This window comes from Pavona decussata, unplaced genomic scaffold (assembly GCF_977016875.1).
Source record: "Pavona decussata unplaced genomic scaffold, jaPavDecu1.1 SCAFFOLD_87, whole genome shotgun sequence".
NCBI classification, from domain to species: Eukaryota; Metazoa; Cnidaria; class Anthozoa; order Scleractinia; family Agariciidae; genus Pavona; species Pavona decussata.
In genome coordinates, this window is record NW_028145504.1 from 5,891,014 (window position 1) to 5,916,705 (window position 25,692).

Here is a 25,692-nt window from a genome sequence, read left to right on the forward strand (position 1 = left end):
CCAATCAAAACGCTGTTGATATCATGTCAGAAATAATTCAAGATGGAGAATTTCAAGTCTGACCAACGAGTTGATGTGTTGTTTTGACTTTTTCTCCAGTCATGTAGTGCTTAATACTTTCATCTCTTTGACGAAGGTAATTATGTAAGCATATCTTTGTATTTATGAGGGATCATGGTAAAAATCACCAAAATAATCCCAGTATGAGTGATGAAATGAATGAGCGTATAAAATTTGGAGGCGCGCGTGCGGGTCTGCACATGGCGCACAGCCGCACAGCCTGAATATTGGTTTAGAAGATGCAAACTGAGTGATTTTACTGAATCCATAAAATACTTTATGGTGTGATACACTTTATGACGCTCGAGTCATTGCATTCGTTTGTCTGTTTGGCTCAAAATAGACGCTGAAGATTACATTAAATGCTGCAGAGGTTACACACATGTACCGTACAGTGAGCTCACGGGAGATCAGATCTATATTTTTTCGGTAACAAACCTTGGGTTGACACCAAACCTGATAAACGTCAGACTGCTTATCTGGGCAAGTTTTTTCAACAGCTATGAGTTTCAGATGGAGGTTCAATTTTGGATCTGCACAGGTCTCAAATCCATACATGTACTTGTTTGGTGTGAACATCACAGTAGATTTTGGTGTACATAAGCTTATATTTATAGCATAACCGTTTTATCGTAATTTTTATGTTGTTATGAACTGACAGTACCTGTCAACTAAGTGGATACATGCAAGTTTGGTACTGTCTGGTAAAGTTTAGTTTCATACAAGATTTATGCTGTATATAGTTTGTATCCATATATCTACATCCATTTGCCCATTGGTTGACAAAGGCCGCTTTAAGGGCGATTTAGACGGTACGATTTTCTCTTACGACTGTCGCATGCGATTTCTAGAGCACGCGCTGCTTGCGTCATGTAAAAATCGTACACAACTCTCGCCACCCAACATTGCCTTTACTTACGATTGTGGTAGGATTTTAAAACATGTTTTAAAATCCTACGACATTTTTCGTGTTGTGTGCGTCTGTCGTAAGGATGTTGTAGGCTGATTTACACGACGCGATTCGTGTTGTAGGCATGGCGTAAGCGTGTCGCATGCGACAAATCGTGGGCAAAATCGTACCGTCTAAATCGCCCTTTAGTAATCTTTGGGTTGTCTGTGGATGCACAGAGGGCTTAAAAAGGGCCAATCCTTAAATGAAAGGTTCGGTGACAGTTGGGACAAGGGATAAGCTAGGGGGGTGTCTGCTCAGGGATTGCTGTTTCAAGTTTTCCTGGCCAGTCTTCTTCTTTGCTTTGCTGCTATATTCCTGTTGGCCTGTTGGTCTTACCATCTTGTGAATAGAAGTGCGCCATTGACCCTGCCCATGGCAGTCTGTTACCAGGTGTCTGGGTTGATGCCAAACGTTTTGAGGGATCTCTTCAAAGCGTTTCTTTTGACTTCCGTGGGATTGCTTCTATGCAGTAGCTCACCATAGAGTCTATTGGGTAGTCAGTGGTCTGGCATGTGAAGTACGTAGCCTGCTTAATGTAGCTAGCCCTGGCTGCTTCAAGGTGGTATTAATGCTAGGCAGGTCAGCTTGAATAAGCACTTCAATTTACTTGCAATAATTATCCATTTGGACATTATACAAATGGTCAGTGGAAGCAAAATACAATGTCTATTTGTCTGTTGAATTCTACAGAGGTATGAAAGTATTCAATTGAGTGTTAGTGTTTTCTCTTGCCCAACTAGCAAAATAATTATTTATCTTGCCTTTTACAGAATTATTTCAACATGTCCCGTGCAAGGGACTGGTGTCTGAGTGACAGTTGTCAGTCAGTATCATGTCTGTGACTCGTCTTGACTCATTTGAAGAGATGGATGACCATACGACACCTTTTGTTAGATACGATGGTGATGATGATGACGAGGAGGAGGAGGATGGAATACCTAAAATTAGAATTGGAATCTGTGCTATGAGTAAAAAGGTGAGTTACAGCAGCTTAATTTAAGTGAACTTCTAGAAAAGTGTACAAAAGGTGCATCAGAATCCAATTTCCAGAATAAACACTGCCACTGATGATATTCAGTGAGTTCCTAGTCTAAAATAAAAATCCTTACTAGATACTTAGATTATTATACCTCTCTTTATAGTTCGCACTAGTGATGGGAAGGGAGGCAGTCAGTTGTAGAGTGTACAAAGATGAGCTGGGAACTGCTGCCAGGGTGGCTGCTTTAACCCTTAGTATCAAAGAACAAATTCTCCTATCTTGTCCCCATACTTTCTTATAAAAATACTGGGGAGATTGCGAGAAGTTATTAAAATATCAAGAAAATTTACCTTGAGTGATCATATCCTTAATTCTCATGACCTCAGGGGTTGAATAAGCATTGATCTAACAAGGAAAAATTTGATGCTGATCACTGTCAGGACGCAAGGTTTAAAGGTAGCATGTACTACAGAGATAACTCCATGATTAGAAAGTAGGTCTCAGACTCTCTTATATCTTAAAAAAGAGTAACTTACCATAGGCTAATAATACATTGACAGTTTGCAATAAAAATATTGTTGTAGTCTGTGCCTGTGATGTTGAGTGGATATAGTGTAACACGGCCAAGATGTACAATCTGGAGGCAAGTATAGCCTGAATTTCAGCCGCCTTCTCTGCTCACTAAGTGACTCAGTGAGTGAAGGAGGCCAATGAAATTCAGGCTAGAGGCAAGCATGGCATTAAGCCTTGAGATTGTAGATCTTATAGAAAAAGGCAGATAGATTAAATGCATAACTGTTACATTGCTATAAATACCTTAGATTAGAAATGGTTAAAAGTGGATTTGACTGTATAGTATATTTAATTTTTGTGTTTCTTCTCTTTAGACCAACTCACAACCTATGCAAGAGATTCTAGGACGCATGTCTGAGTTTGATTTTGTGGACATCTTTGTGTTCCCTGATGAGACCATCTTGAATGTCCCGGTCGAGAATTGGCCCATTTGCGACTGTCTCATCTCCTTTTACTCCAAGGGATTTCCTTTGGAGAAAGCCATTGAGTATGCTAAGCTCAGAAAACCTTTCAGTCTGAATGATTTGGAGATGCAGTATGCTTTGATGGACAGGTGTGTTTTAAAACTGTTCCATATACAATACAATATTTATTTCGCCATATACACAACATTTACAGATGGGAAGAAAAAATGAAGAAAAAAATTGAAGAAAGAAAATAAATGGCGAGGAAACCTGAAAGAAACCACGAGGCTTATAACAAGTCAGGCTTCCTCACTTAACTAATCTTATATTAGAATTACAATATGGACTTATGGTAAATTAACTTTGACCGCGCACACGTACACACACACATATTAAGTAAGTTAGTTAAGAATTACAGCCTTACAGAAGTTAATACCTAGAAAGAAGAAATTCTTTAAGCTTTCTTTTAAAAGAAGCGGGGGAGGGAGAACTAGTTATGTCAGAAGTTAGCGAATTATAAAAATTTGGACCTTGAAAGTAAATTGAAAACTTCCTGGTGTTCGTTCTGCACAGTGGCAAGCGGAAGGACCGAGCATTCCATGGCAGAGGAAAGAAGATAACAAAATGTTGTTGTGTGATCCACATAAGATATCTGATTGTAACCAACCCAATTTAACAAGTTTTTTTACTTATTATAAATTGTTGTGCTCTGATTGTTTATGACATAAAAATTACAAGAGATGGGTAAGTTAATTTCAGTCAGGAAACATGTATACACGTAGTTAGCTGTAATGCATGTCACACAAGAACAACTTGCTGTTCTCCTAATTCAGCTGGGACAGCTCTTCATTAGGATAGGTTTATTCATACCACAGAGAGAGTTAATGGTTGGAATAGCAAAAACACATCCAAGTTGTGACTCTGATTAAAATGGCCATGCCAGGACACCCATTGGAGGAGAATTCTACACTCACTCTGTCTGAATCAATCTGTTTTTTTAGACTGTGCAGGTCTGCCAAACAGGAAATAGAAAACAGTTCTTGCTACATACTTTTCCTGTTATGCTATCAACTACTGCAAATCAGTTTGAGAACTTAGCCTACTAGATTTCAACATTGTTTCCTTCTCTCTTGCAGACCAACAATGTACAGTCTTCTGGCAAGTGCGGGGATAGATATCCCAAGGCATGCCATCCTTCTGCGAGATCAAAATGGGGAACCCATCAACACAAATTTTGTTGAGTATGATGACTCAGTTCAGATTGGTGATGTGGTTTTCCAGAAACCCTTTGTCGAGAAGCCAGTGAATGCAGAAGACCATAACGTCTACATCTATTATCCCTCGCATGCTGGTGGAGGAAGCCAGAGATTGTTCCGTAAGGTTGGAAACAGGAGCAGTGTTTATTCAGCTGAGAGTTCTGTGCGTAAAGAAGGGTCCTACATTTATGAAGACTTTGTAGTAACTGATGGAACGGATGTAAAGGTATGTATACCATGTAAGGAGACATTGTTTGTAATGAAAATTTGTTCTATCATTAATCAGTCCAAAAATATAACAGGGTTTGTACAGGTTATGGAAATCCTGGAAAATTCCAGGAATTTCAGGATTCTAAAATCAAGGCCAGGAGATCCTGGAAAATCAGGATAGGGCTAGTAAATAATTTAGATCACTGTTAGTTACATGTAATGTACAATATTCCTATTTAAATCAATTCAGCTTTGCCATTTTTGCATCACTAACATCTCACTTTAGAATTGCCAAAGTAAGGTTGTGAATTTCGAAATTTTAATCAAAAAGCCATTTAAGAGTTTTTGGCAACAAAAGGTTTACGGTGTATGTGGTATGGTTAGCTTTGCTTCTGGTTTGAAATTACACAAACTAGTTTGACTTTATTTTTCTTTATTCCAAATAATTATGGTAGTGAATCTAAAACAAAGGAAAATAAAAAGTAAAATGGTGTAAATTTGTAAACCAAGATAATAGATTTAAGCCACAACAACTGAACCTTATAATTTTTTTTTATTTTGAAAATAGCGTTTGTCTTTTAAGTTGAATATGTTTCAAAATAAGTGCACTGGACAAGTCTTGACTATGTGCAATGGTACATTTATATTGTTGTGGTCTGTTTTATTTATTTATTTATTTCTTTATTTATTTATTCATTTATTTATTTATCTGTTTATTTCTTTATTTATTTATTTATTTATTTTTTGAGATAATTTCGGAAAAAGAACAATATTTATTGAACAATTGAAGGACTGTTCAAGTGAACTGTCAGGATTTCAGTTCAAATTCTGACCAAAATGGAATAATAAAAATTGTTAATGATTGTGTGGTATTCCCTCAATCTGAAGGATTGTTAATTTTATTTTTGTTTCTTTGTTTATTTATTAGGTGTACACAGTCGGACCTGAGTACGCCCACGCTGAAGCTCGCAAGTCTCCATCACTTGATGGAAAAGTTGAAAGGGATTGTCAAGGAAAGGAAATACGCTATCCAGTAATTCTCAATCAGTATGAGAAAGAACTTGCCAACAAAGTCTGCAAACTGTTCAAGGTAAAAATTGATGCTTTCTTCCAAAAAAAAAATGTGCTAGTTGCAGTTATCATAAGTTTTTGACAACAGTTTTGTTGATTTATATGACTGTATGGCTGTAGCATTGCTGATGCAATTCTGTATATGAAACTCGCAAGCGACACCTGAACACTGCAGTGTGAAAGGCCTGTCTTGTTGACGTCAGCAGATCTGGAGAAAGCCATCTGGCAAGGCACACATCATCTGCTTATTTCAGCATGAGATAAATATAATTAACAGTCACTGAGTGTTCACCAAGACCTTCTCAAAATATTACAACAAAATTAAAGTTAAAAAATGGAGACATGATAAAATACTTAGTGGCTAAGTTGGGTTGGACTTAATTACCCTTGGTCTGTACACCAATAGACTTACAACAAAAATGGAGCATCTGTGCCCAGTTGCATAAAACAGACTGTTCACATAGCTCAATTGGGGAGTGGATTTTCTTGCCCTAAAGTCCCTTATTTATTGTCTCACTAATCTTGGCTTTTGGCTAGCCATGAATTCCCAACAACATTAAATTTTGTAATTATTGATGCATTGATTGTTTTTCCTTTAGCAAACAGTTTGTGGGTGCGACCTTTTACGCACTCATGGCAAGTCTTACGTTTGTGATGTCAATGGCTTTAGTTTTGTCAAGACATCCAAGAAATATTATGATGATGCAGCGCAAGTGTTGATTGGCCTTGTCGTACAAGAACTTGCTCCTCAGTTGTACAAACCTTACAATCTAGATGTACAAGAGGAGATTCCTACAGTTGAAGCTCTGGAAGGTACAATGCTGGAGCTGAGATGTGTTGTTGGCATCATCAGACATGGTGATAGAACTCCCAAACAGAAAATGAAGATGGAAGTTAGACATCCAAGGTGAGATCATCTAGACTACCTACAGTAGCTTAAGATGGAGAGCAGGGATGGCACAGTGGTGAGAGCACTCACCTCCCACCAAAAATGTGGCCCCAGGTTTTGACTCCTGGACTCCGTGCTATATGTTGGTTGAGTTTGTTGTTGGTTCTCATTCTTGCTCTGAGAGATTTTTCACTAGGAACTCCGGTTTTCCCCTCTTCTCAAAACCAACATTTCCAAATTCCAGTAAAAAGTAAAAATCAGTTTTCCAAGAATGTTTACGGAACCTGAAACTAAAAAAAAAACACTATAAAATATTCTATAATTTATGAATTCCCTTTGAGAATGTAAATCCAACACTGTTTCTTACAAAGGGTTGGACGTGTGGCTAAAACATGCAGAATTCTACATTGAATATGTGCTAAGCACTACTCAGATCTACTGTAGGAATGTAATACTTCTATTTGGGAACACATCTGTACAGCAGCCATATTTGGCTGCTGGCTAGTTATGCATAGGTGCGTTAAGAATAGACTATGATTCTATCTACATGTAGATGCTAGATTCTTTCACCACGCTGATCTGATTAAGTTACCGGTAATTTTCAGCAACTTTCTATTTGCAGGTTTATTGAACTCTTTAAGAAGTATGATGGCTTTGATGAGCACAAGCTTAAGCTTAAGAGGCCAACACAGCTGCAGGAGGTACTTGACATTGCCAGAGACTTGCTAGCTGACATCAAAGGAGGCAAACCTGTGTTTGAGAGTCCAAACAAGATCCATCAACTCAAAAGTGTCTTGGAAATGTAAGTGCCTTGTGGTTCATTTTATACAAATGTTTGGTTTATCAACAGAGTTGATAACTAAAGGTAAATTGGCCACCGTAAAGAAATTCCAGTGCTGACGTTTTGAGCATTTGCCCTTCATCAGAGCAAATCTGCTCTCACAAAGGGCTAACGCTCGAAACGTCAGCACTTGAATCTCTTTATGGTCGCCAATTTACCTTTGGTTATCAACCCTGTTGATAAACCAAACATTTGTTTCCACTCCCCACCGGCACAGCACCACAGTTTCTTAAGAAACTAAGTTCCCCCCACATGTATCCATTTATTTTATAAATGGTTTGTACTGTTATTGTTTAACGTTGTGTGGTTTAGCAGGTTCTTATTTTTGGTATTCTAAACTTAAAACAAAATGGAAAAAAATTGCTAATGTCTGTCATTTGCTCACCATTGTCAATAGTACAGTTTCTGTAATAATTTTTTTTCCACTTTTCTCCCCCAAGGTATGGTTATTTTTCTGGGATCAATCGGAAAATCCAATTCAAGTACCTTGGAAAACCTCGAGATGGAAATGACAGTGAAAATTCTAATGAAAGTCGACAAGATTCAGGGTCAGATGAGAGAAGTGCTAAGAAGAAACAGGGCAAGGAGTCTAAAGAACCCAAGAACAAACAAGCTGCAGAGAGTAAAGATGAGACAGAAGTGAAGAAAAAGGACACAAAGGACAGTGGAGAAGCCAAACCTCCTGCGGTAAAGGATGGAGAGGCTGGCTCTGTCGATCAGAAGGGACATGACGAGAAGCAGAAGGTTCCTGCTGATAAGGACCATTCCCTGCTGCTGATTGTAAAGTGGGGTGGAGAACTGACCACGATGGGAAAAGAGCAGGCTCTGGAGCTTGGCCGTGCTTTCAGGTACAGATTAATCAATTAAAACCAATCCTGGAAAGGAAGTATGTCTTTTGAGCCTCCCTAGGACCTGCACAGACATGTAATTTGTTTGCCTGAGCATTTTATATGTTTCATATATTCATATTCATATTCATTTATATATGGGTATATTACGAACTCACAATAATTATGACCAGCTCCCAGTTGGCTTGATAGCTCAGTTGGTAAAGCACTGCACCAGCATCACAGAGGTTATGGGTTTGAATCCCGTTCAAGCCTGTATTTTTTCAGGCTTTCTTTTTACAACAGCTAAGGTTGCGTACTAACTGTTATGATCTTTCCTCTATTTGATATTTACCGGTAAGTTCTAATTCTAGCATCTGAAGAGAAATATTATGGACCAATTAATGATAAACCACAGTGGGAAGGTGTGAGGCCTGGCAAACGCAGGGCATTTGTACTAAGCTGTGATCTTCCATTCAAAAGGCCCACTGTAGGAAATTCATTTACACTTAGCAGAGTGAGTCACTAAAAGTAATCTGTCACAAATTAATTTTGTTTAAAAGTCCACTTAAATGGTCACAAGTCCTCATTATGGGTAGATAATACTTAGACAAAATAAACCTGACTGAGTCTTATGTACTAGCCACTATGGTCAAACCCCTAGCCATTCACATAGTTGGATTAAATTCCATTGGCTGTATGAAATATAGCCCTCCATAGTGATTTGCTTTTAGTTAACTACTAATGTCTTGTAATTACAGTTTATTAAAGGGAGGAGGGGCAAAGTCTCAAATAATTCCTCTTCGCAGTTTAGTAAAGGGAAACATGTCCCAAGACTTTGTTGTTATTGTAGCCATGTTTGTATGGTTAATTTCCGAATGTTTAAATTGTGTTTGGTACTCAGGAGCATATACCCTGGTGGCCACGGGCAGTACTCCAGGCTGTCAGGTTGTGGTCTGCTGCGTCTTCATAGCACGTACAGGCATGATTTGAAGATTTATGCATCAGATGAGGGAAGGGTACAAATGACAGCTGCTGCATTCGCAAAGGTAAGCGAGCCAAGTGAAGGTTACCGGTAAGTTCTTGAATTAAATTTATTCAAGAACTCATCGTTCACTTCTGTTCAGGTACAAGTGTTATTGAAACTACATTTATTCAAGGGCATGTGGAAGTGGCTGAGATGTATGATACATTAAGTGTGAAAATTCAAGAGTTATCTCCTTAAAAAAAAACAGAATTGCCTAAATGAACAAAATTCTACTATTTCCCACTTCAATTTAATAAATTAAATGTGCCTCATATAAGTGACCAGGAAATATGTTGTGCATTCAGGAGCCAACTCCCAAATTATCCGGTAGAGTTGACATATCTGTGATAGGCCTGACTAGCCAGTAAATAAATGCATGGAACTGGGATATTTGCTAACAGCATTGCATTCTTGTCTCTAGGGTTTCCTCGCACTTGAAGGTGAGCTGACCCCTATTCTTGTCCATCTAGTGCGTAGTGATAAAAACACTACAGAGATGCTGGACACCTCTAATGATGCTGCCAAGATTCTTGGAAAGTAAGTTGTTAGCTGATGATCTACATCTCAGCTGTTATCTTATGAAGATGAACCAAAATCTGTTGCAAACTTCCAATACTAACTGCATGGTATTGTATCCTTTCCCAAATTCCTTGTTCCACGTTCCACATTCCACATTCCACATTCCACATTCCCTCCAAATCTTGTTTCTACAATCTCCTTCTCTCCTATGAAGAAAAAGGAAAGATCAAGTATTCTGGGGACGTGACTGGTTTGAAATTTGAAAGTTGTACTTGTACTCAGATCTGGAGGTTCCTGTTAGCTCAAGGCAACAATAATTACTGGACATTTGTCCTCAATCCCCTTGGACTGTTTTTGCTGTTTTTGAGCATTAGTTATTACAATGAGTTGACAAGACTTTTGGTCACAGTAATAAAATGTTCTTTAGTTATGAGATGTAATGTTGTCATACAGGGTCAAGCACAGGCTTCATGAGATGCTTCATTCTGGTAAAGATTTTGAAGAGGAAGATTTTACCAAGGTTTGTAAGAATTTCTTGTCTTCTGTAAACTGTAGGGTGCAATATGTCGGGTCTGAGTTGAGGGGCACTTTTTCATGCTACATAAGTTGAGGGAGGGGAGGGGGTGCAGATTGAGGCTTTAAATCATTGCCTAGCAATTAAAGAGGCATGTAACTAAAAGTGGTGGCTGAAAAACAAGTGAGGCCTCAATGTACACCAGATATTTTCAATTTCAACCGGACTGATATACTTTAAGTGTACTATATGCCACCTGGACTAAAATGCAGCTACAATCCAGGCCAAAATGTTGGGACGATTTCAAAACTCAACTTGAAATACCTCACTGCCCTGCACCCATGTAATGTTGTTTTGTTGCTGTGTTTATGTACAATCTGAATGTTTTCAGTGCCTATCAACATTGCTTGGAGGAGGGGGATGCTTCCATAAATTTGCAATGGTGGCATCACTTGTGGCGACTGGTTATAGATATCCAGAATGCAAACGTACACTGCAAACACTATTTTTGTATCTGTCCCAGAAAATATTGGCCAGCGAGATGGAAACCTCAGTTAACTTTTAATCAGGGATTAGCGTTAATTGGCTTTCGACCAACCAGGCCCAGAATTGTAGACTTGGAGGCTCCAGTCTGGAATTCATCTGGATTCCAGTTTCAATCAGACTCCAGAACTGTAGAATGATATTCCAGTAGACTCAGGAACTCCAGGGGCAGAATTCCTTTGGACTTGAAAACTCCGGAACTGGAATTCCACAAGACACCAGAAATCTGGACCTCAATTTCCACCAGACAGTGGAATTTCAGGTTTTAGCTTCCTGGAATTCCAGCGGATTCCAGGTGGGATCCAACCCAGATCTGGAATGCTGGTGGAACTCTGTTGAATTTTATCAGGGTGGTCTGTCAGGAAGCAGTTAGTTAAGTTTTGTTTCCCGTGAATATTACTGTTTCCCTCAACTTATATCTGAAGAAACCTCGAGATCCTCAAGAAAACAAAACAAACTGTTTTCCCAAGAGCAGTAATTGAGTGTATAGTATACTTTCTTCTGTCTTCTTGATGATAACTTTCACTCAAAATGTCTACACACCATATATTACACCAACAAGAATAATAAAATAAAATTATTATTGTTACCCAGATGATCTTAATGAAGCAAACAGCCATACTCAATATATTCTGTAAATAATTTGAACCCAGGAGTCATGTCATAAGTACGTAAATTATGTACATCAGGGTGAGTGTAGTCCTGAGAAGGACTGTTTGAGGTGACATTGACTGACGTTTCAAATTCCACTCAGGTTGTCAAAACAGCAGTCAATGTCACCTCAGACAGTCCTTCTTCACTCACCTGGATGATCATAATTTGCATACTTATGTCATTATATTCTTATTGCTTTCTTAATCACAGCTTGCACCAACCAAGTCTCGCTCTGTGATTAATGCCATGAAATTTGTGAAGAATCCGTATGCCATGTGTGAGAGGCTTTATAACCTGGTTCACAATCTTACAGGGCAACTGAAGGACTTGACTGCGCAGAAAATATATGATCCAAGAGGTCAGCTATTACCCATCTTTGTTGTTGCTGTTAGTGCATTTATTAGTGTTTGGTGGGAACTGTTCATAGGATGGTTTTCAGACTGCTTAATTTTATCACCATTTCTCTGGAAACTGGAACATGTTTACAGGTGTTGCACCTTTACCTGAAACAATTCACTTGAAAAGGGAAGCTAGGATAACTACAGATAATACTCTGTGATGAGAGCTAAAATCAGATTTAAATTCTTATACAGTCGAAACCTCCCGTAAGCGACCACCCGTAATGTCAAGGATATGTGGTCGCTTACGGGAGGTGGTCACTTGCCAGAGGTCAGACCACAGGGGGTCTAAATTTCGGGTAATTTACATATGGTAATTTCAGAGACCTAACCCTTTTGCCAGTGCTTATCAAAACCCAAAGTAATAACTTTTCTTTAGACCGCCTGATTTAGGAGCAAACAGGAAACGGCATTTTTGCAATGTTACATTTCAAGTGTAAAACATCTACAACTTTCGCGTTTGTTTATTTGTTACATAATCCAGTTGACATTCTTTTTCGCCACAATTTTTCTGTTGAATCATACAAGGTTGAGAGAGTCATCACCGGTCATGCATGTACATTCATGCTATTTACAAGATAAGAGAGTTTCTTTCCTACAAGGGGTTCAACCTGATTGAAGTTCATTTCAATGTACACTATAGTTTGTGTATGTTATCAATTGTTTCAATGCTAAGCTATTTCAGGAGACACTTCCGATAGCTCCAGCTGTGAGATTTTAATACAGTGTGCGCTGTAATGATGTGGGTCAATATGTTACAGTGACAGAGAGAAACAGCAGATTGTGTGTCAAGTGGTCGCCTACGGGAGGTTAAAAACAATTGAAAATTTTAAAGAATCATCTCTAAAAGTGGTCGCTTACGAGAGGTGGTTGCTTACAGGAAGTGGTTGCCTACGAGAGGTTCCATCTATAGTGATTTGACTTGAAAACTTTTGGTATTTTGGAAAAGTGGTCGCTAATGAGAGGCGGTCGCTTACGAGAGGTGGTCGCTTACGAGAGGTGGTCGCAAAGGGAGGTTCGACTGTACTTCCCCCATTTTTTTAATATGTAAGGACAGTGCCTCGTTTTCATAGTGCACTTATCAAGTGTTCTGTGCATCCGAGAAACTTGAGTTTCTTTAGAATGGTGACTCCTAAAATAAACATAGGTTTTCATGGTTTATGACTATAGAGGAAAAGAGGATCTTAGCTGGGCTCTTGGAATCCAGAAAGAAAATTGGAGGTCAATCACAAGTTTTCGGAGAAAAAAGAGCCATACATTGTTATGTATTTTAAAGTTTTTTGAATTAGTGTTTGCTGTTATCATCTCAGATCTGCTTTTCCCACAATCATAAGCCATGCCAAAACACCTATGTATTTCGAGGCACTGTCCTTAATTTACTTCTCTTTGCAGATCCGTTTCTGTACCATGAAGAGACACTGGAGCTAATGATGCACAGGTGGACAAAACTGGAAAAGGTGAGTATGCTGAGAATATCTTTATTTAAAAGATACATACTACTTTAAATTAATTCAGCAAAGTTACGGAAAAGATAAGGGAGCAAGTTTCTATAGAAATAGCCTGCGTAGCAGATGTTTCCGTTTCCTTTAAGCCAAGCAGGGCAAGTACGAAAGATGCGCAAGGGCCTTCGGCAAAAAGGAGCAAAAAAGGAGCAAAAAAAAGGTTTCCTTAAAGGGGCAGTATCATGGGAGATCGATGGGAGATATCATGATTTTTGGCCAAAATTCACTAAATTTAAACTTTGAACACTGTGTTAATTAATTTCTCAATCGCCAATTTAAAGAAATATTAATAGTGATTCTAAGACGAAAGGCTGAACCAAAATATAGTACAACCGGCGATTTTTAGTGCGTTACAACAGCAAAATTTGAAAACGTCTGCCAGACGTTTTCAAATTTGAACTCCTCTCTATCTTGGTCATCTGGCGGCGAAAATATACGTGGATAGTTTCTTTGCATTCTGATAGTCTTTTAATGGAATTTTGTCATTATATCTTGGCTACTATCAACCGAATAGCGTCTTTCTGATTTTCAATGTGTTACTAAAAATAGTGTGATACTGTCCCTTTAATGGATATCTCTGTAATGCGTGATTGAGATAAGACCTTTAGATGTTGTGCATGTCAAAGATCTTTCATTCCTGTGTCATCCTTTGTGAGAGCAAAAGCTCCTTTTTGATCAATGCCCTCGTGCGTCATTCGTGCTTGCCCCGCTTGGCTTAAAGGAAACGGAAACGACTGCTACGCATGCTACTAAAGAAACTGTGGTGCTGCGTATGTGTTGTGTATTTTTGTTTGGCCTCATTGTTGAAGCACAGTGGTGTAGTAATAAAGGACTGACTCTTTGCCAGTCATCTTACTTGTGTTTGAGAAGAGTTATGCCAAGGGGAAATGTGCACTCATGGGGAGAGATGCATAGGGGTGAAGCCATCAAGTCTGAAGGTCAGTTACAGTTCAAGGCTTAGGCTCTGCCATCATTGCTCCTCAGACGAGAAACTTTGTCCACTTTGTTTTTTCCCTTTACTCAAGTGTATAAATAGCTACCGGCAACTCATTACTGTGGATAACCCTACAATGGATCAGCATCTCCTCCAGTACTTCTACAGAGTTGTCAGAGTCTGGGTGGAGGAAATTAGAGGGAATTTTGCTTGAAGTTAGAAAAATTATAATAAATTTTTCCTCAAAGTTAGTGTGAAACTAGGGAATTTATTTTTAGCTAGCCACTAGGTTTCCAAGTCAGAGTAATTTTCTTGTCAGCAAAGGTATTGTTGTTACAAAAATACATGTACTTGATTTCTGTGCCAGCTTTATTAACAATAATAATAATCTTTATTGAGGAAATCTATGTCACTAATAAGTGATTTACAAAAGAGTCCTCGAAAATTAAAAAGAACAAAAAAAAGAAAAATTGCTAAAGGTGGGCAAGTTTGGAGCCTTTTTCTGGCTTTTTTTGCCAAGAAGCGATACACACCCCTTTGCAGGGAACCATTCTATTGGAATGTGAATGTCACATGAAAGATCCAGCCACCTTTTAAAAGCTAACAGATCCAAATTTTGGTTTTATCGAATCAGTGACTTCAGAGTTTACACCCAATAGGATAGAATTTGTAAGCCCCACAAGTTTGCCCCAGCTGACCTGTTAGATAATTGATATTGTTTTGTTACATAGGATTTTAGACTGAAGAATAGACAGTTTGATATAAGTCTCATTCCTGATATTTATGACTGTATCAAGTATGATGTGCAGCATAATGGGTGAGTACAGACTGGTCCACTTTTAATTTGAAATGAATTAAATGGATATTGTAAAAATCTCCATTTGCAGCAGCATTTTAAGAAAATCTCTGTTTCTGGAGCATTTTCATTTTGTTTTCATTTTGTATTATGTGTGCATGGAAGGTTAAACATAAAAAATCTCTGGTTTCAAACGAAAAAAATCACAATGGATATGTGTGGGCAGTGCCTTAGTTTTGTTTTTGCCAGTGGAAGGTAGCATTTGTTAACCCTTTCTTACTGCCTACCGGTTAGCTCAGTTGATTGAGCATCAGACTACCGTGCGGGAGGTCGTGGGTTCAAACCCCGGCCGGACCAACACTCAGGGTCTTTAGATAACTGAGGAGAAAGTGCTGCCTTTGTAATGACATCTGCAAATGGTTAGACTTTCTAGTCTTCTCGGATAAGGACGATAAACCGTAGGCCCCGTCTCACAACACTTCCATGGTCTTAACCCTGTGGGACGTTAAAGAACCCAGACACTAATCGCAAAGAGTAGGGCATGGAGTACCCGGTGTGCTGGTCTGGTCTTTGTGCTGTTTCATGATTTCGTGGGTTGGGTTGGTAGGATGAGGTCGCTAATGGACACATGCTGATGTAAACCGCATTTGAATATATATATATAAATAGAAAATGCGGTATATAAATGCATTACCATTACTTCAGCTTGTATACTTATCCGTCTCATTCTGTTTTAGTCATCTGGGTCTGAAGAATAGTCTGGATCTTTACAAATGTGCAAAGGCTTTTGCAGATATTGTCATTCCACAGGTTAGTTTCTTGCTGTTGAAGAAAAAAATGTCCCATCCACTGCTTTTTAGTTCCTTTTCTCCAATTTTGGGTTTAAAAATATCTTTCAGGAGTATGGAATTACACAAGACGAGAAGCTAAGCATCGCTCAAAGAGTGTGTGTTAGGCTGCTGCGGAAGATCAGAGGAGATCTACGACACGCAGACAAGTCAGACATCCATACACGCCTCAACCCAAAGTACGAACAAAATCATTTAATGAATAAGTGAATGATCATCTCAGTTATATAGGCAACTTGCGAAAAGATAGCCTAAAAAAAATTCAGGCTTGAACGGGATTCGAACCCATCATGGACCTCTGCGATGCCGGTGCAGTGCTCTACCAACTGAGCTATCAAGCCAACTGGGAGCTGGTCATATTGTGAGTTCGTAATATATACGTGGATGAGATGTACAATGGGAGCCGTCAGGTGGAAGCACAATGTAACATTATTTTAACATCGATAAATGAGAAACCAGCGCATTTATGTACGCAACTAAAGTGGTTGCCTCTCCCGAGCCAGAGGCTCATGATAAAGTGCTTGACAATAATCCAGATCGAATTGGAATTTGGAAATGTTGGTTTTTGAGGAGAAGGGAGAAACTGAAGTACCCGGAGAGAAACCTCTCGGAGCAAGGACGAGAACCAACAACAAACTCAACCCACATATGACGCCAAGTCTGGGAATCAAACCCGGGCCACATTGGTGAGAGGCGAGTGCTTTCACCACTGCGCCATCCCTGCTCCCGGTGCAGTGCTCTTCCAACAGAGCTGTCAAACCAACTGGGAACTGGTCATGGTGTGAACACGTAATATACACCCGCATAGGTGAAGAGATGAAAGTGAAATATATACTATATTTGAACTGCAGATGAAAGAATAACTTAACAGAAACCTTCACATTTACGTACGTAACTAAAGAAGCTGCGAAAAGAAAGCCAAACAAAAAATGAATAAATGCGCTGTCTCGTTTATTAATTCTTTCATCTGCAATTCAAATATACGTATTTCCTACTTTTTACTTCAATATTTTAACATTGTGGTCACTTCTTTTAATTTTTGTAGTTACTCTCAGAGCGTGGAAACCCCTCATCGTCATGTCCGGACAAGATTGTATTTCACAAGCGAAAGTCATGTCCATACTGTACTGAATGCCTTCAGATTTGGAAAACTCTTTGAAGTAAGTTATTCTCGTAACAGCTTGTATCAACCAAGTGCAAAACGTGCAACAACAACCTGCATGTAGACTGGAGTGTGGACTGTAGTGTGGACTGGAGTGTGGACTGATTCATCAATCAGTGTTTATTGTTGGTTTCCTATTAGAAACCTTTAGTACGAGTTTTTTCAATAGACAAAGCGCGCGCGCGCACGTAGAATAGTGTCATTTTGGCGGGAAAACGGGATAGCCGTCGTCATTTTACCACGAGTTTTTGTGAGAACTTCTTTGTGGCGAAAACAAGCCCTCGAAATGTTCTACCTCTATTTTTTCAAAAAAACAAAATACAAAAAAGCAAAATAAGAGTACAAAAATATATATTACAGAGAAAGTGGTGTGGAAGCCTTAGGAGAAAACATAGGGCTTATAGAATAAGGCTTCGTCATTGTAGAGTTGTTACATATAATGTTTGAAGACTGTGAGACGGCTGATATACAATATTACAGTTGAAACGAATAGATGGGAAACGATCTGTAACCATTTGAGAGAAAATAGCATGCAAGGTCAAAAGTAGAGATACGTCGTCAGTTTTGGTATCACAAATGGGCTTAGCTATCGTGATTCAAAGCAACTGCGTCAAGTTCGTCGCTCACAAAGAGTAAAATGAAGCTACCTGGGATATCTGTTCTTAGTACTTCGCTAAAGACTTGAAGTTTCGTGTTCATATTCATACTCGCTCTAGAATCTACATGTCTCTATTGTTAGTAGACTAGTCCTGTTCCATCTTTCCCTAAATTATTTAAGGCGGTATTGAACCATTTTCAGGATGTCCCAGATGACCAGTGGCAGAGAGCAACGGAATTCCTTGCAGAGGTACCTGAGCTGAATTACATGACACAGATTGTGCTTATGTTATATGAAGACCCCAAGGCTGATCCGCTGTCTGAAAACCGATTTCACGTGGAAATGAACTTTTGTCCCGGGGCAAAAACCATTGATGATCCAGAGTTCTTAGCAAGGAGCTCTCCTCCAAGAAAACAGAGTGCAGAAGAGATAAGACATTCGTCCTTTGGTACAGTGCCTACAGATATGCTGGACGTGAGGCGTGTGAGCAAGACAAGCGAAGTTGATAGCATTGCCGAGGCTGGGAATAGCGACGAGCACCGTGAAGGAGTGTCTGACGCCGAAGATTCACCTCCCTCTGGGCTGGAGACATCATCTTTGTACGTTTTAACTACAGATTCAAATTCTGCGTTGTCTGAAGAAAGTGCACAGAGTTTGGAGAGCGCAGACGTAAGCAGCACTGCAGTTACTCAAAGCACGGAGCCTGCTTTACTTGAAGAGGAAGCTATTTCCAAGGGCGGTGATTTTGAGCCTTACAGTGACAAACCGTTTGATGAGACCGTGTATGCAGGAAACGAGCGCCCACGTTGCGCAATTGGAATTGAGAACTACTCGGATACTGCGCTAGAGGCAAGCACTGGTGATAGCGCTGTATCGTCTGGTACATCGATCGAAGAGTCATCTGGAGAAGACAGAGCTCTGAAAAGGAAGCGGAACAGCCTGAGTGAAAGTGAAATACACTGCAGTAGCATGAGTGACAGCGCTCTCCCTAGAAGCAGTGTCGGTGCTAGCACAGAGCACAGGAGTATCAAATCTGATAGTGATATTGCAAGTCTGACATCACCAAGGAAGGGAACGCCAAAAGGAAGCCGGGAGACTAGTTCCATTACATGCATTGTGGAGAAAGATGAGTCAGAGCCACGTGTACATCGGCTCCGACCAAAGTCCCATTCTCTTAGTGGTCCGCCAAGCAGTGCATCGCCAACAGATGACTTAACTAAGTTTCCACAAGGTAAGGTGATTTTATTTGCGACTTCTGTAACGACATAGCGATGGCCAGCGAATACGAAATTATGTGTAATAGCTTTGCAGGTGATTCAGCGCATACGATACAGCGCGTGTTTTTATTGGACAAGTACCATTGTGCAAACTGTAGGAATGCATAGCTTTCGTTTGTTGTTTAAATAGACATAGTTAAAATAGTTTTATACTTTCGAATGTTGAGGCAACTCGACGGAGTGTTGTTTTCACAGATTTTAGAGCCACAAAGTTGTAGTGACAGTAGAAAAGCAATGGATATTTTTGAACACTTTTCCATGTTTATGCCGAGGTGCGCCGTTTTTTATCTTCATTGGTGCGAATTAACATCTAAATTAATTACGCACTACTTGCTACCTTCTAGCCTACGTAGCTAAGCGTTTCCGTTCGGGCTTTGTGCGTTTTTTGTTTTTTGGCCGCGCGGATATTGGGACGAGAGCGAAAGAAATGGAGGAGGGTGAGGCTCGTCCCAGTTTCCACTCGTTCAAACAGCGAAAAACGCACAGAACCCCACGCAGGCTAGCTACTGTCTGGCCTCGAAACTCAGTCGGTAGAGCATCGGTGATCAAATCCGGGGACCGTGGATTCAAATTCCACCGAGGTCAGAGATGTGTTCTTTACATGGTGTGGATCACATTGCCTTACAAGGGCAATGCTCAGTTTGACTGAATTTCAGTTTGTTGCCTTCCAGCACTTGTCAAGGTGTTACGGTATACGGTGTTACTTGTGGGTGTTTGTTGAGACTCGTTCGCACAGACTATCGAAACAGAAAAAGCGTTTTGTGTTATTTATTTATTTATTTATTTATTTATTTATTTGTTTATTTATTTTTTTATTACTCTGGCCACAGTTACAGCTATCCTACAAAAGCAACAGTAATTTTTGCCTCTGCACCTTCAGAAAAAGGGGGAAATGCAGGAAAATGTCTGTTTGAGTGAAAATGAAAATAGAGCCGGCCATACGATGCAGACCCACTGGCCAAAGTGGAAGCCGATTTGAAGTAATGGTCCTGTAATATTTTACTTCATTTCACAAATAGAAACATGACTCCTCATTCATCCGGGTACCTAGCAGTCATATATGTACACAGTGGAACCATGCTACAACCGAGTACCAGGGGCCCGTTATCATGAATTTGTGGGAAGACGTTCAAAATCTTCGTTTTATCGGGATCTGGCTAATACTTAATTTGATGATTTGTTTTGAAGTTGGCAGAACTAATAAAAGACAAGGTTGAACGAGGAAGGAAGGGTTAATTTGAATACAAACAAAAGAATGTTTAAAATAAGAGCCATTTTGAAATAATGTTTATTTATGGTCAAGTCTGAAAATCGGTATCCGGTTAGGGGTCACTTTCGATAATGGGTAAGGGTGTTTTAACGGGAGGAGGGAGGTGGAGATTTTAAGTGTTTGAAGAATCTCCCCCCCCCCCCCCCTCCTAGTTACTCTCGCCAGTGACACTTTGAATTGCTTTCTACCACGAGGAAAGTGTATGTTGGGATGTGCTTACTATGCTTGTATCCAAAATCAGTAGCTATTTTTTCGGTGGTAAAAAACGAAGCATTAAGATATCTACCTTCTGTGATGTTGGCTGAAGATATGATTAACGGCAGCTATGTACGGATCATTCTCCTTTTACTCGATAAAAAGAGAGATAATTAGCAAGATAGATCATCCAAGTTGAAAGAGGATTTTCTTTTAGTAATACACAACAATGCCACTTAACCTAGCCTATTGCCTCTTACCCTGCCTAAATTAATTTTCGTCAAAATCTGCAAACAGCCTTCTTGCTTGGCAACACGTCGCATTGAGCTAATGATTTCTGAGTCCGGTGATCCAAGCATGCAGCTATTATCTGTTTTAATAAAAACATTGCTTCCTGGTAAATGATGTAAGCGCTTTCGTTAACCTGCCTTCTTCTTGCGTGCATGCATGCATCTTAATTGCTTATAGTTCATTCATGACGACAATAAACCGCGACATGATGGCGCATTGCTTTTGAAACTAACAGCAACATCTGAAATTAAACTGCAGTCTTTGTGTGATGTTCTTAACATTTCATGTGGCATTTCCGTGATCACCTTGCCGGGATGATAACAGAAGTTATGCTCACAGTTGACGAGGAGGACGAAGAGTGCGTGTACGATTCACCGGATGGCAAGAGCGGGTTTGAAGAAGAAGCGGCAACAGATGAAGAACTACAGACAATAAAAGACGAACGACAAACACTGGAAGAGAAAGGTGATGAGTGAAGAGAATGGCAGGAGTAGTGAGTACATGGTAGGAAGAGAGAGGCAGATTCCAGGCAGTCTTCAATCTTCGTATATTTTTTAACACATCACTTTTAATTTGCTTTTTTGACATGTCACAATGCTAAATGCTGTTTGTCATATTTATTGTAAACCGCTGCACTAGTTGGTCATTTTCGCTTGTTTTTTAGTTATCCTAATTTAATTTGTAACATTGTTGAACTCACAATACAATGCGTGTGTTTTGTTCTTCAAATTTTGGGAATAAAACGAGAGAGATATGCAGATACAGTCTAAGAATTTCTAAAAACAAAGATCTGTGTCACAATCATTGCTAATTACAAATATGCTTACAGCATTAACGTATTAACTAACTAAATGATATTTTTCCATGTAACTCATACCATGAACCAGTAAACACATATTAATTATGGTGGAAAGGTGGAACTGAAAGGGTCGAAGTCGCGCTCTTTTAGCATTCTTGTTAGCGAAAGAATATCAACGTTACTTATTCATTTCGTGATGAGATGTTATGGACGTCATATTATGCAAAGGACGTCCAATCCAACAAATTGAATGAGCAAAATGTATAACCCAATGCATGAACCATGAAATGTGCAGAGATCTCCATGAATTTTTCAGGTTTTGAAACGTTGAAACTAGGGAGAAGGGGTTGAAAGATCGTTAACTTTACTGGAATGCTGTCATTAGGGATAGCGTAAACTGAGTTGCTACAAGGACTTGAGTAGTGGGATGGTAGAAGCGGCAAGGGGTTCTGAAGTTTCACTAACAAGAGAGGCTAATATTCATGTCACCGTTTTACATCGTAGTTGACTTGTTATATATATTAATCCTTTAATCTCCATCCATCTTCATTCATCCAACAATCCATCCTTCCTTTTGATTTCATTTGTTTGTTATCCTATAAGCTTCAGTCTTGTGTAATTTGTAGAAGATGCACCGTAAGTAAGGGAATTTCTGATGTTTTAGTATTGGTTTTCAAAACTTTTGGGTGAATTTTTGGCGGCTGGAATAAACATTGGCGTATTAGCGTTGTGTATGTCCTGTATTCACCCTAAAGGTGCCAGGGCGTGTATTGAAATTCACCCAGAACGTAGGAAAATCTTCTAACCGTCCTCTGAAACCCCATCAAACAATAAGTTGGGCCCGGCCTTTGTTGTGCACTTCTTTGTGATGATTTGGCAATCTATAAGAAAGCTATGTTGTCAAGAGACTGCAATCAAATATGTTTACAGCTATTTCAATTAACTTGGTCGGTCGGAAAGCTTACGTGTCAGGACGGCAGCAAGGTGATAAAGGAAAGTTATTAGTCAGAAATTTACCACACACAGCTGTGGCTCACTCTCTTTTTCATCGCAGAGGTAAATGTTTGACATTTTCTCCCATCCTATGGAACTGACAACCTTAAAATTGCATCGAAATTGCATGATTGACACCCACCCATATTATCTTTAGGTCTTGTCGTGTAAGCTCGAGAAGTTATAATCCGACAGCATTAATTGAAATAGCTGTGTGCCTATGTACATCCACGCGAGGTACTTTACCAACAGTAAACAATTCTCCGTTCACAGACAGTCACAAACCTTCGTCAGCCAAATCAGACACTACCTCCGTACGGCCATTTGATCTGGCAAATGAGCAACGAAGCAGTGCAGTTGGCCAGCCGCTCAGAATTGTGCAGTCGTCGCCTGCGTTGAAGAAGGGATCTCCAACAAGAAAACTAAGTTATGGTAAGAAAGTGATTACTCGTACTCTGCACATTACAAAAAATATCAAAATAAGCGTTAGTCGATGTTTCGATCTTTCTCGTAACATCTTTCATGACCTAAATGTAATTAACATTGGAGGCTGAATATCATTAAAAGTTTCTTAGGACATCCCTGCGTGGCGTGATTAGGCCATTTCTGAGTTGCTGTAACCTCATTATAAAAGCGAGGATAAGTGCAAAGCTCTTCATATATAAGTCATCAATGAAAACTATTTTTCATAATACAACTTTACACTTAGCCTCGCTTTCATAATGAGGTTCCGAGCAACTCGGAAATTGCCTATCATGTGAATAATTTAGCACATAACTTATCGTTCGATCTTTGGGCACCAGTGAATCATTAATGACTGCGTGCTTCACGCCCTGCTAGCAGAGGTTCCTTTGGTTCTCCTGTGTGTTGAGCTTCTGCAAATATTCGTCTGATTTCCCGTCGTGCATCCGCAATATACTTCATACTTATCGCCACCATGTCATCGTCAGTTTCGCGTAGACTTTCAAAACTTTTTTTTCACGTGCCGACATGCTTACGCTTAAGTTCTAACTTGAAAATTTTAAAAACTAATGCTGTCCGACGTTTCGATGATACTACCATCATCATGGTTCATCTTTATCAGCTGTATATAGGTATGTGCGGCCCCAAAAGGTAAAGCTGTTTTAGTCTTAAAATGGGTATCAGTTTGAAGTTTATTTGAAGTTTACTTGCCTTTCTTTCTAATATATTTACAATTAATTGAGTGGTTAATGTATGGCGAGGTGACCTCTAGAAACCACCAGGCTTATAGTATCAGCTTTAGGTTCAGGTCTGAAAATTGGTATTAATTGTCATTGTTTTGTTTAGGGTCTGCAACTTATGCCATTCGTGCCGTCAGAAATCTTTCGTACGCCATTCAAAGTGCTTTGGTGGTAAGACCTTACTCAGTTACAAAGAGCACAAGAAACAGTCGTAAGCCTCCAAGTAAGTCAGTTTTCATGTTCTTTATACGTTCAGCTTCTTGCAAGGTTTTCAGTTGAGTGCCGTAAAACCCAAAACCAAAGTAATTAGATCTAACCAATCACAGCAGACGTAGACTGCAAAATGAACCATTCAGAACTCGACGCAAGGCGCGGGAGGACGCCCGCGAGCAATTCACGATTGATTTCATGTCTTACATCTGATTGGTTGAGAAAGTGGCGCGAGTTGACAGTCGCGCGAGTCTTCTTTAACCCAAAACAGCGTAGTATCAAAAGAAAAATCAAAGCACTCGTTTGAAAACCGCTCGATCGTCTAATTGTGCTGGTTTTGTCTCTGCTTTTTGACCTGACTGATCCATTGAGCCGTATTGTTATGTAAAGACGCGAAGTAGCTATTGATCAGTTTTTGTTAAAGTATTAACCAAAGGAAGTGGTCACTTTCCTGAGGCTTCGAACGATTTCGTACTTTCCTGATTTTTTTTTTTTTATTTCGGACATAGAGCACTTAATAATTACCGAAACTTGTGACTTTTGGAGGTTTTTTCCTACATCGTTTGCATCACGGAAATGATATTCTCACCTTTGCTGTATCTTCACCTCGAGGCATTACGCAACATTTAAATTTACAAGCTAGACTCACTTTATGGAATCTTTTGCTCAATGTTTAGTTGCAGATTTTTATGAAGAAATGACCAAGGTGGAGACGTTGAATCCACTTCGTACTCTGCACAATTCAATACCGCTGAAAGAGATGGACAGCTTTTTTGACAAGACCGCTGGTCAGATGACTGAAGCCCTCGTCACACCAATGAACACACCCTCAAGAAAATCCGCTTCAAGGAAGTTAGCGTCTACTTCGCGACCTTCAAACTCCACACAGTTAATGGAGAAGCTGAGTTCCGTGGCAAGTGAAGATGCAGAGGGCATAACGGACTTGTTAACCGAGGCAGTTGAAAAACTAGACTCTTGACAAGAAATGCCTGACTTTCTCGATAGCAATAACCGTTAAGACTAGTGTCTGAAAATTTGGTTTATTTTATGACAAATTTTGAAGTGGAAAAATGGGGTCGTCACGTTATATCGCTGACTGTATTTATTGATGCTCAATTACTGGTAGGATTTATTTTCGAAGGAATTAAAATGTGTTTTCATTTTGAGCTTATGGAGAAAGACGTTCTTTCTTATCAAAACTGAACCCGCTTTCCGCGGACACCCGTGGTATTGTGATAAGGGCGGCAGAGGGAAGATCAAGGGGAAGGCAAAACGTCCGTGTGTGAACGAGAGTAGGGGGACGCACATTTTAGCTTAAGATCGCGCCAAAATGCTCAGGCAACAAGCTATCACGCTGCTGACGCAGGGACTTTCTTCGTCCTCTTTCTTTGATTGCTAAACGCGCTGAATATTTGCGTGTGTAGCGCACGAAGTGACCAGTATTCAGATAATCGTAAAACGCGTGTGGAATATGAGTGTGGAGTGCGATGAAAAAATACGTCTGCCGAACCAGCCCCCTATTTTGATCTATCATTGTGCGTTCTCCGTAACCAGCGGAATGAGCGACTTGAAGGAAGTCTAAGGCCCCTAGGGATTGTATTTACTGTCAGTTCTCACTCTACTATCCACACAAAAGGTCTTTAGACTCAGGTTTAACGGGTGACGAGCAGAAATAACGTCTTTTACCCCCTAAGGAAGCTAACCTGAGCAATGAATGATGGTAAGATCGAAATACGAGAAGTAGCCCGTGAACAGGCTCCCAAGTAGGGTATACGGAGAAGAAAAAAATTGCGTTCGATCTGGGGGCGAGAAAGAAAAGCAGGGGGGTTCCCTCCCTATTCTTCTCGCCTCCAGACATGGCGCGGCTCGCTACCGCCCGCGGATACAGTTTCTCGTTG

General features: G+C 39.8%; 1 protein-coding gene across 3 annotated transcripts; it reads left to right on the plus strand.

The window, feature by feature from the left end:
- Positions 1-2: 2 nt before the first annotated feature.
- On the plus strand, positions 3-24,960 carry LOC146475053 (inositol hexakisphosphate and diphosphoinositol-pentakisphosphate kinase 2-like). Of its 3 annotated transcripts, none has more exons than XM_085116733.1 (22): positions 3-136; positions 1,783-1,988; positions 2,879-3,117; positions 4,105-4,450; positions 5,363-5,524; positions 6,105-6,412; positions 7,017-7,196; positions 7,676-8,083; positions 8,967-9,111; positions 9,511-9,626; positions 10,062-10,128; positions 11,530-11,677; positions 13,110-13,174; positions 14,885-14,970; positions 15,687-15,759; positions 15,849-15,976; positions 16,843-16,957; positions 17,759-18,788; positions 20,915-21,055; positions 22,656-22,814; positions 23,691-23,807; positions 24,472-24,960. In XM_085116733.1, the coding sequence occupies exons 2-22, from the start codon at positions 1,845-1,847 to the stop codon at positions 24,771-24,773; spliced, it is 4,479 nt and encodes a 1,492-aa protein (XP_084972859.1). In that variant the 5' UTR covers positions 3-136; positions 1,783-1,844; the 3' UTR covers positions 24,774-24,960. The 3 variants fall into 3 exon arrangements, with proteins under 3 accessions (XP_084972859.1, XP_084972860.1, XP_084972861.1); XM_085116734.1 differs by having other exon boundaries at positions 20,918-21,055; XM_085116735.1 differs by lacking the exon at positions 20,915-21,055 and having other exon boundaries at positions 4-136.
- The last annotated feature ends 732 nt before the right edge of the window (positions 24,961-25,692 follow it).

What these genes read in the sequence shown, in the direction of transcription:
- LOC146475053 (XM_085116733.1), top strand. Translation starts at nt 1,845, where the DNA reads ATGTCTGTGACTCGTCTTGACTCATTTGAAGAGATGGATGACCATACG. An exon ending in TCTGTGCTATGAGTAAAAAG is followed by an intron (nt 1,989 to 2,878) that starts GTGAGTTACAGC and finishes TCTTCTCTTTAG; the next exon opens with ACCAACTCACAACCTATGCA. An exon ending in CAGTATGCTTTGATGGACAG is followed by an intron (nt 3,118 to 4,104) that starts GTGTGTTTTAAA and finishes TCTCTCTTGCAG; the next exon opens with ACCAACAATGTACAGTCTTC.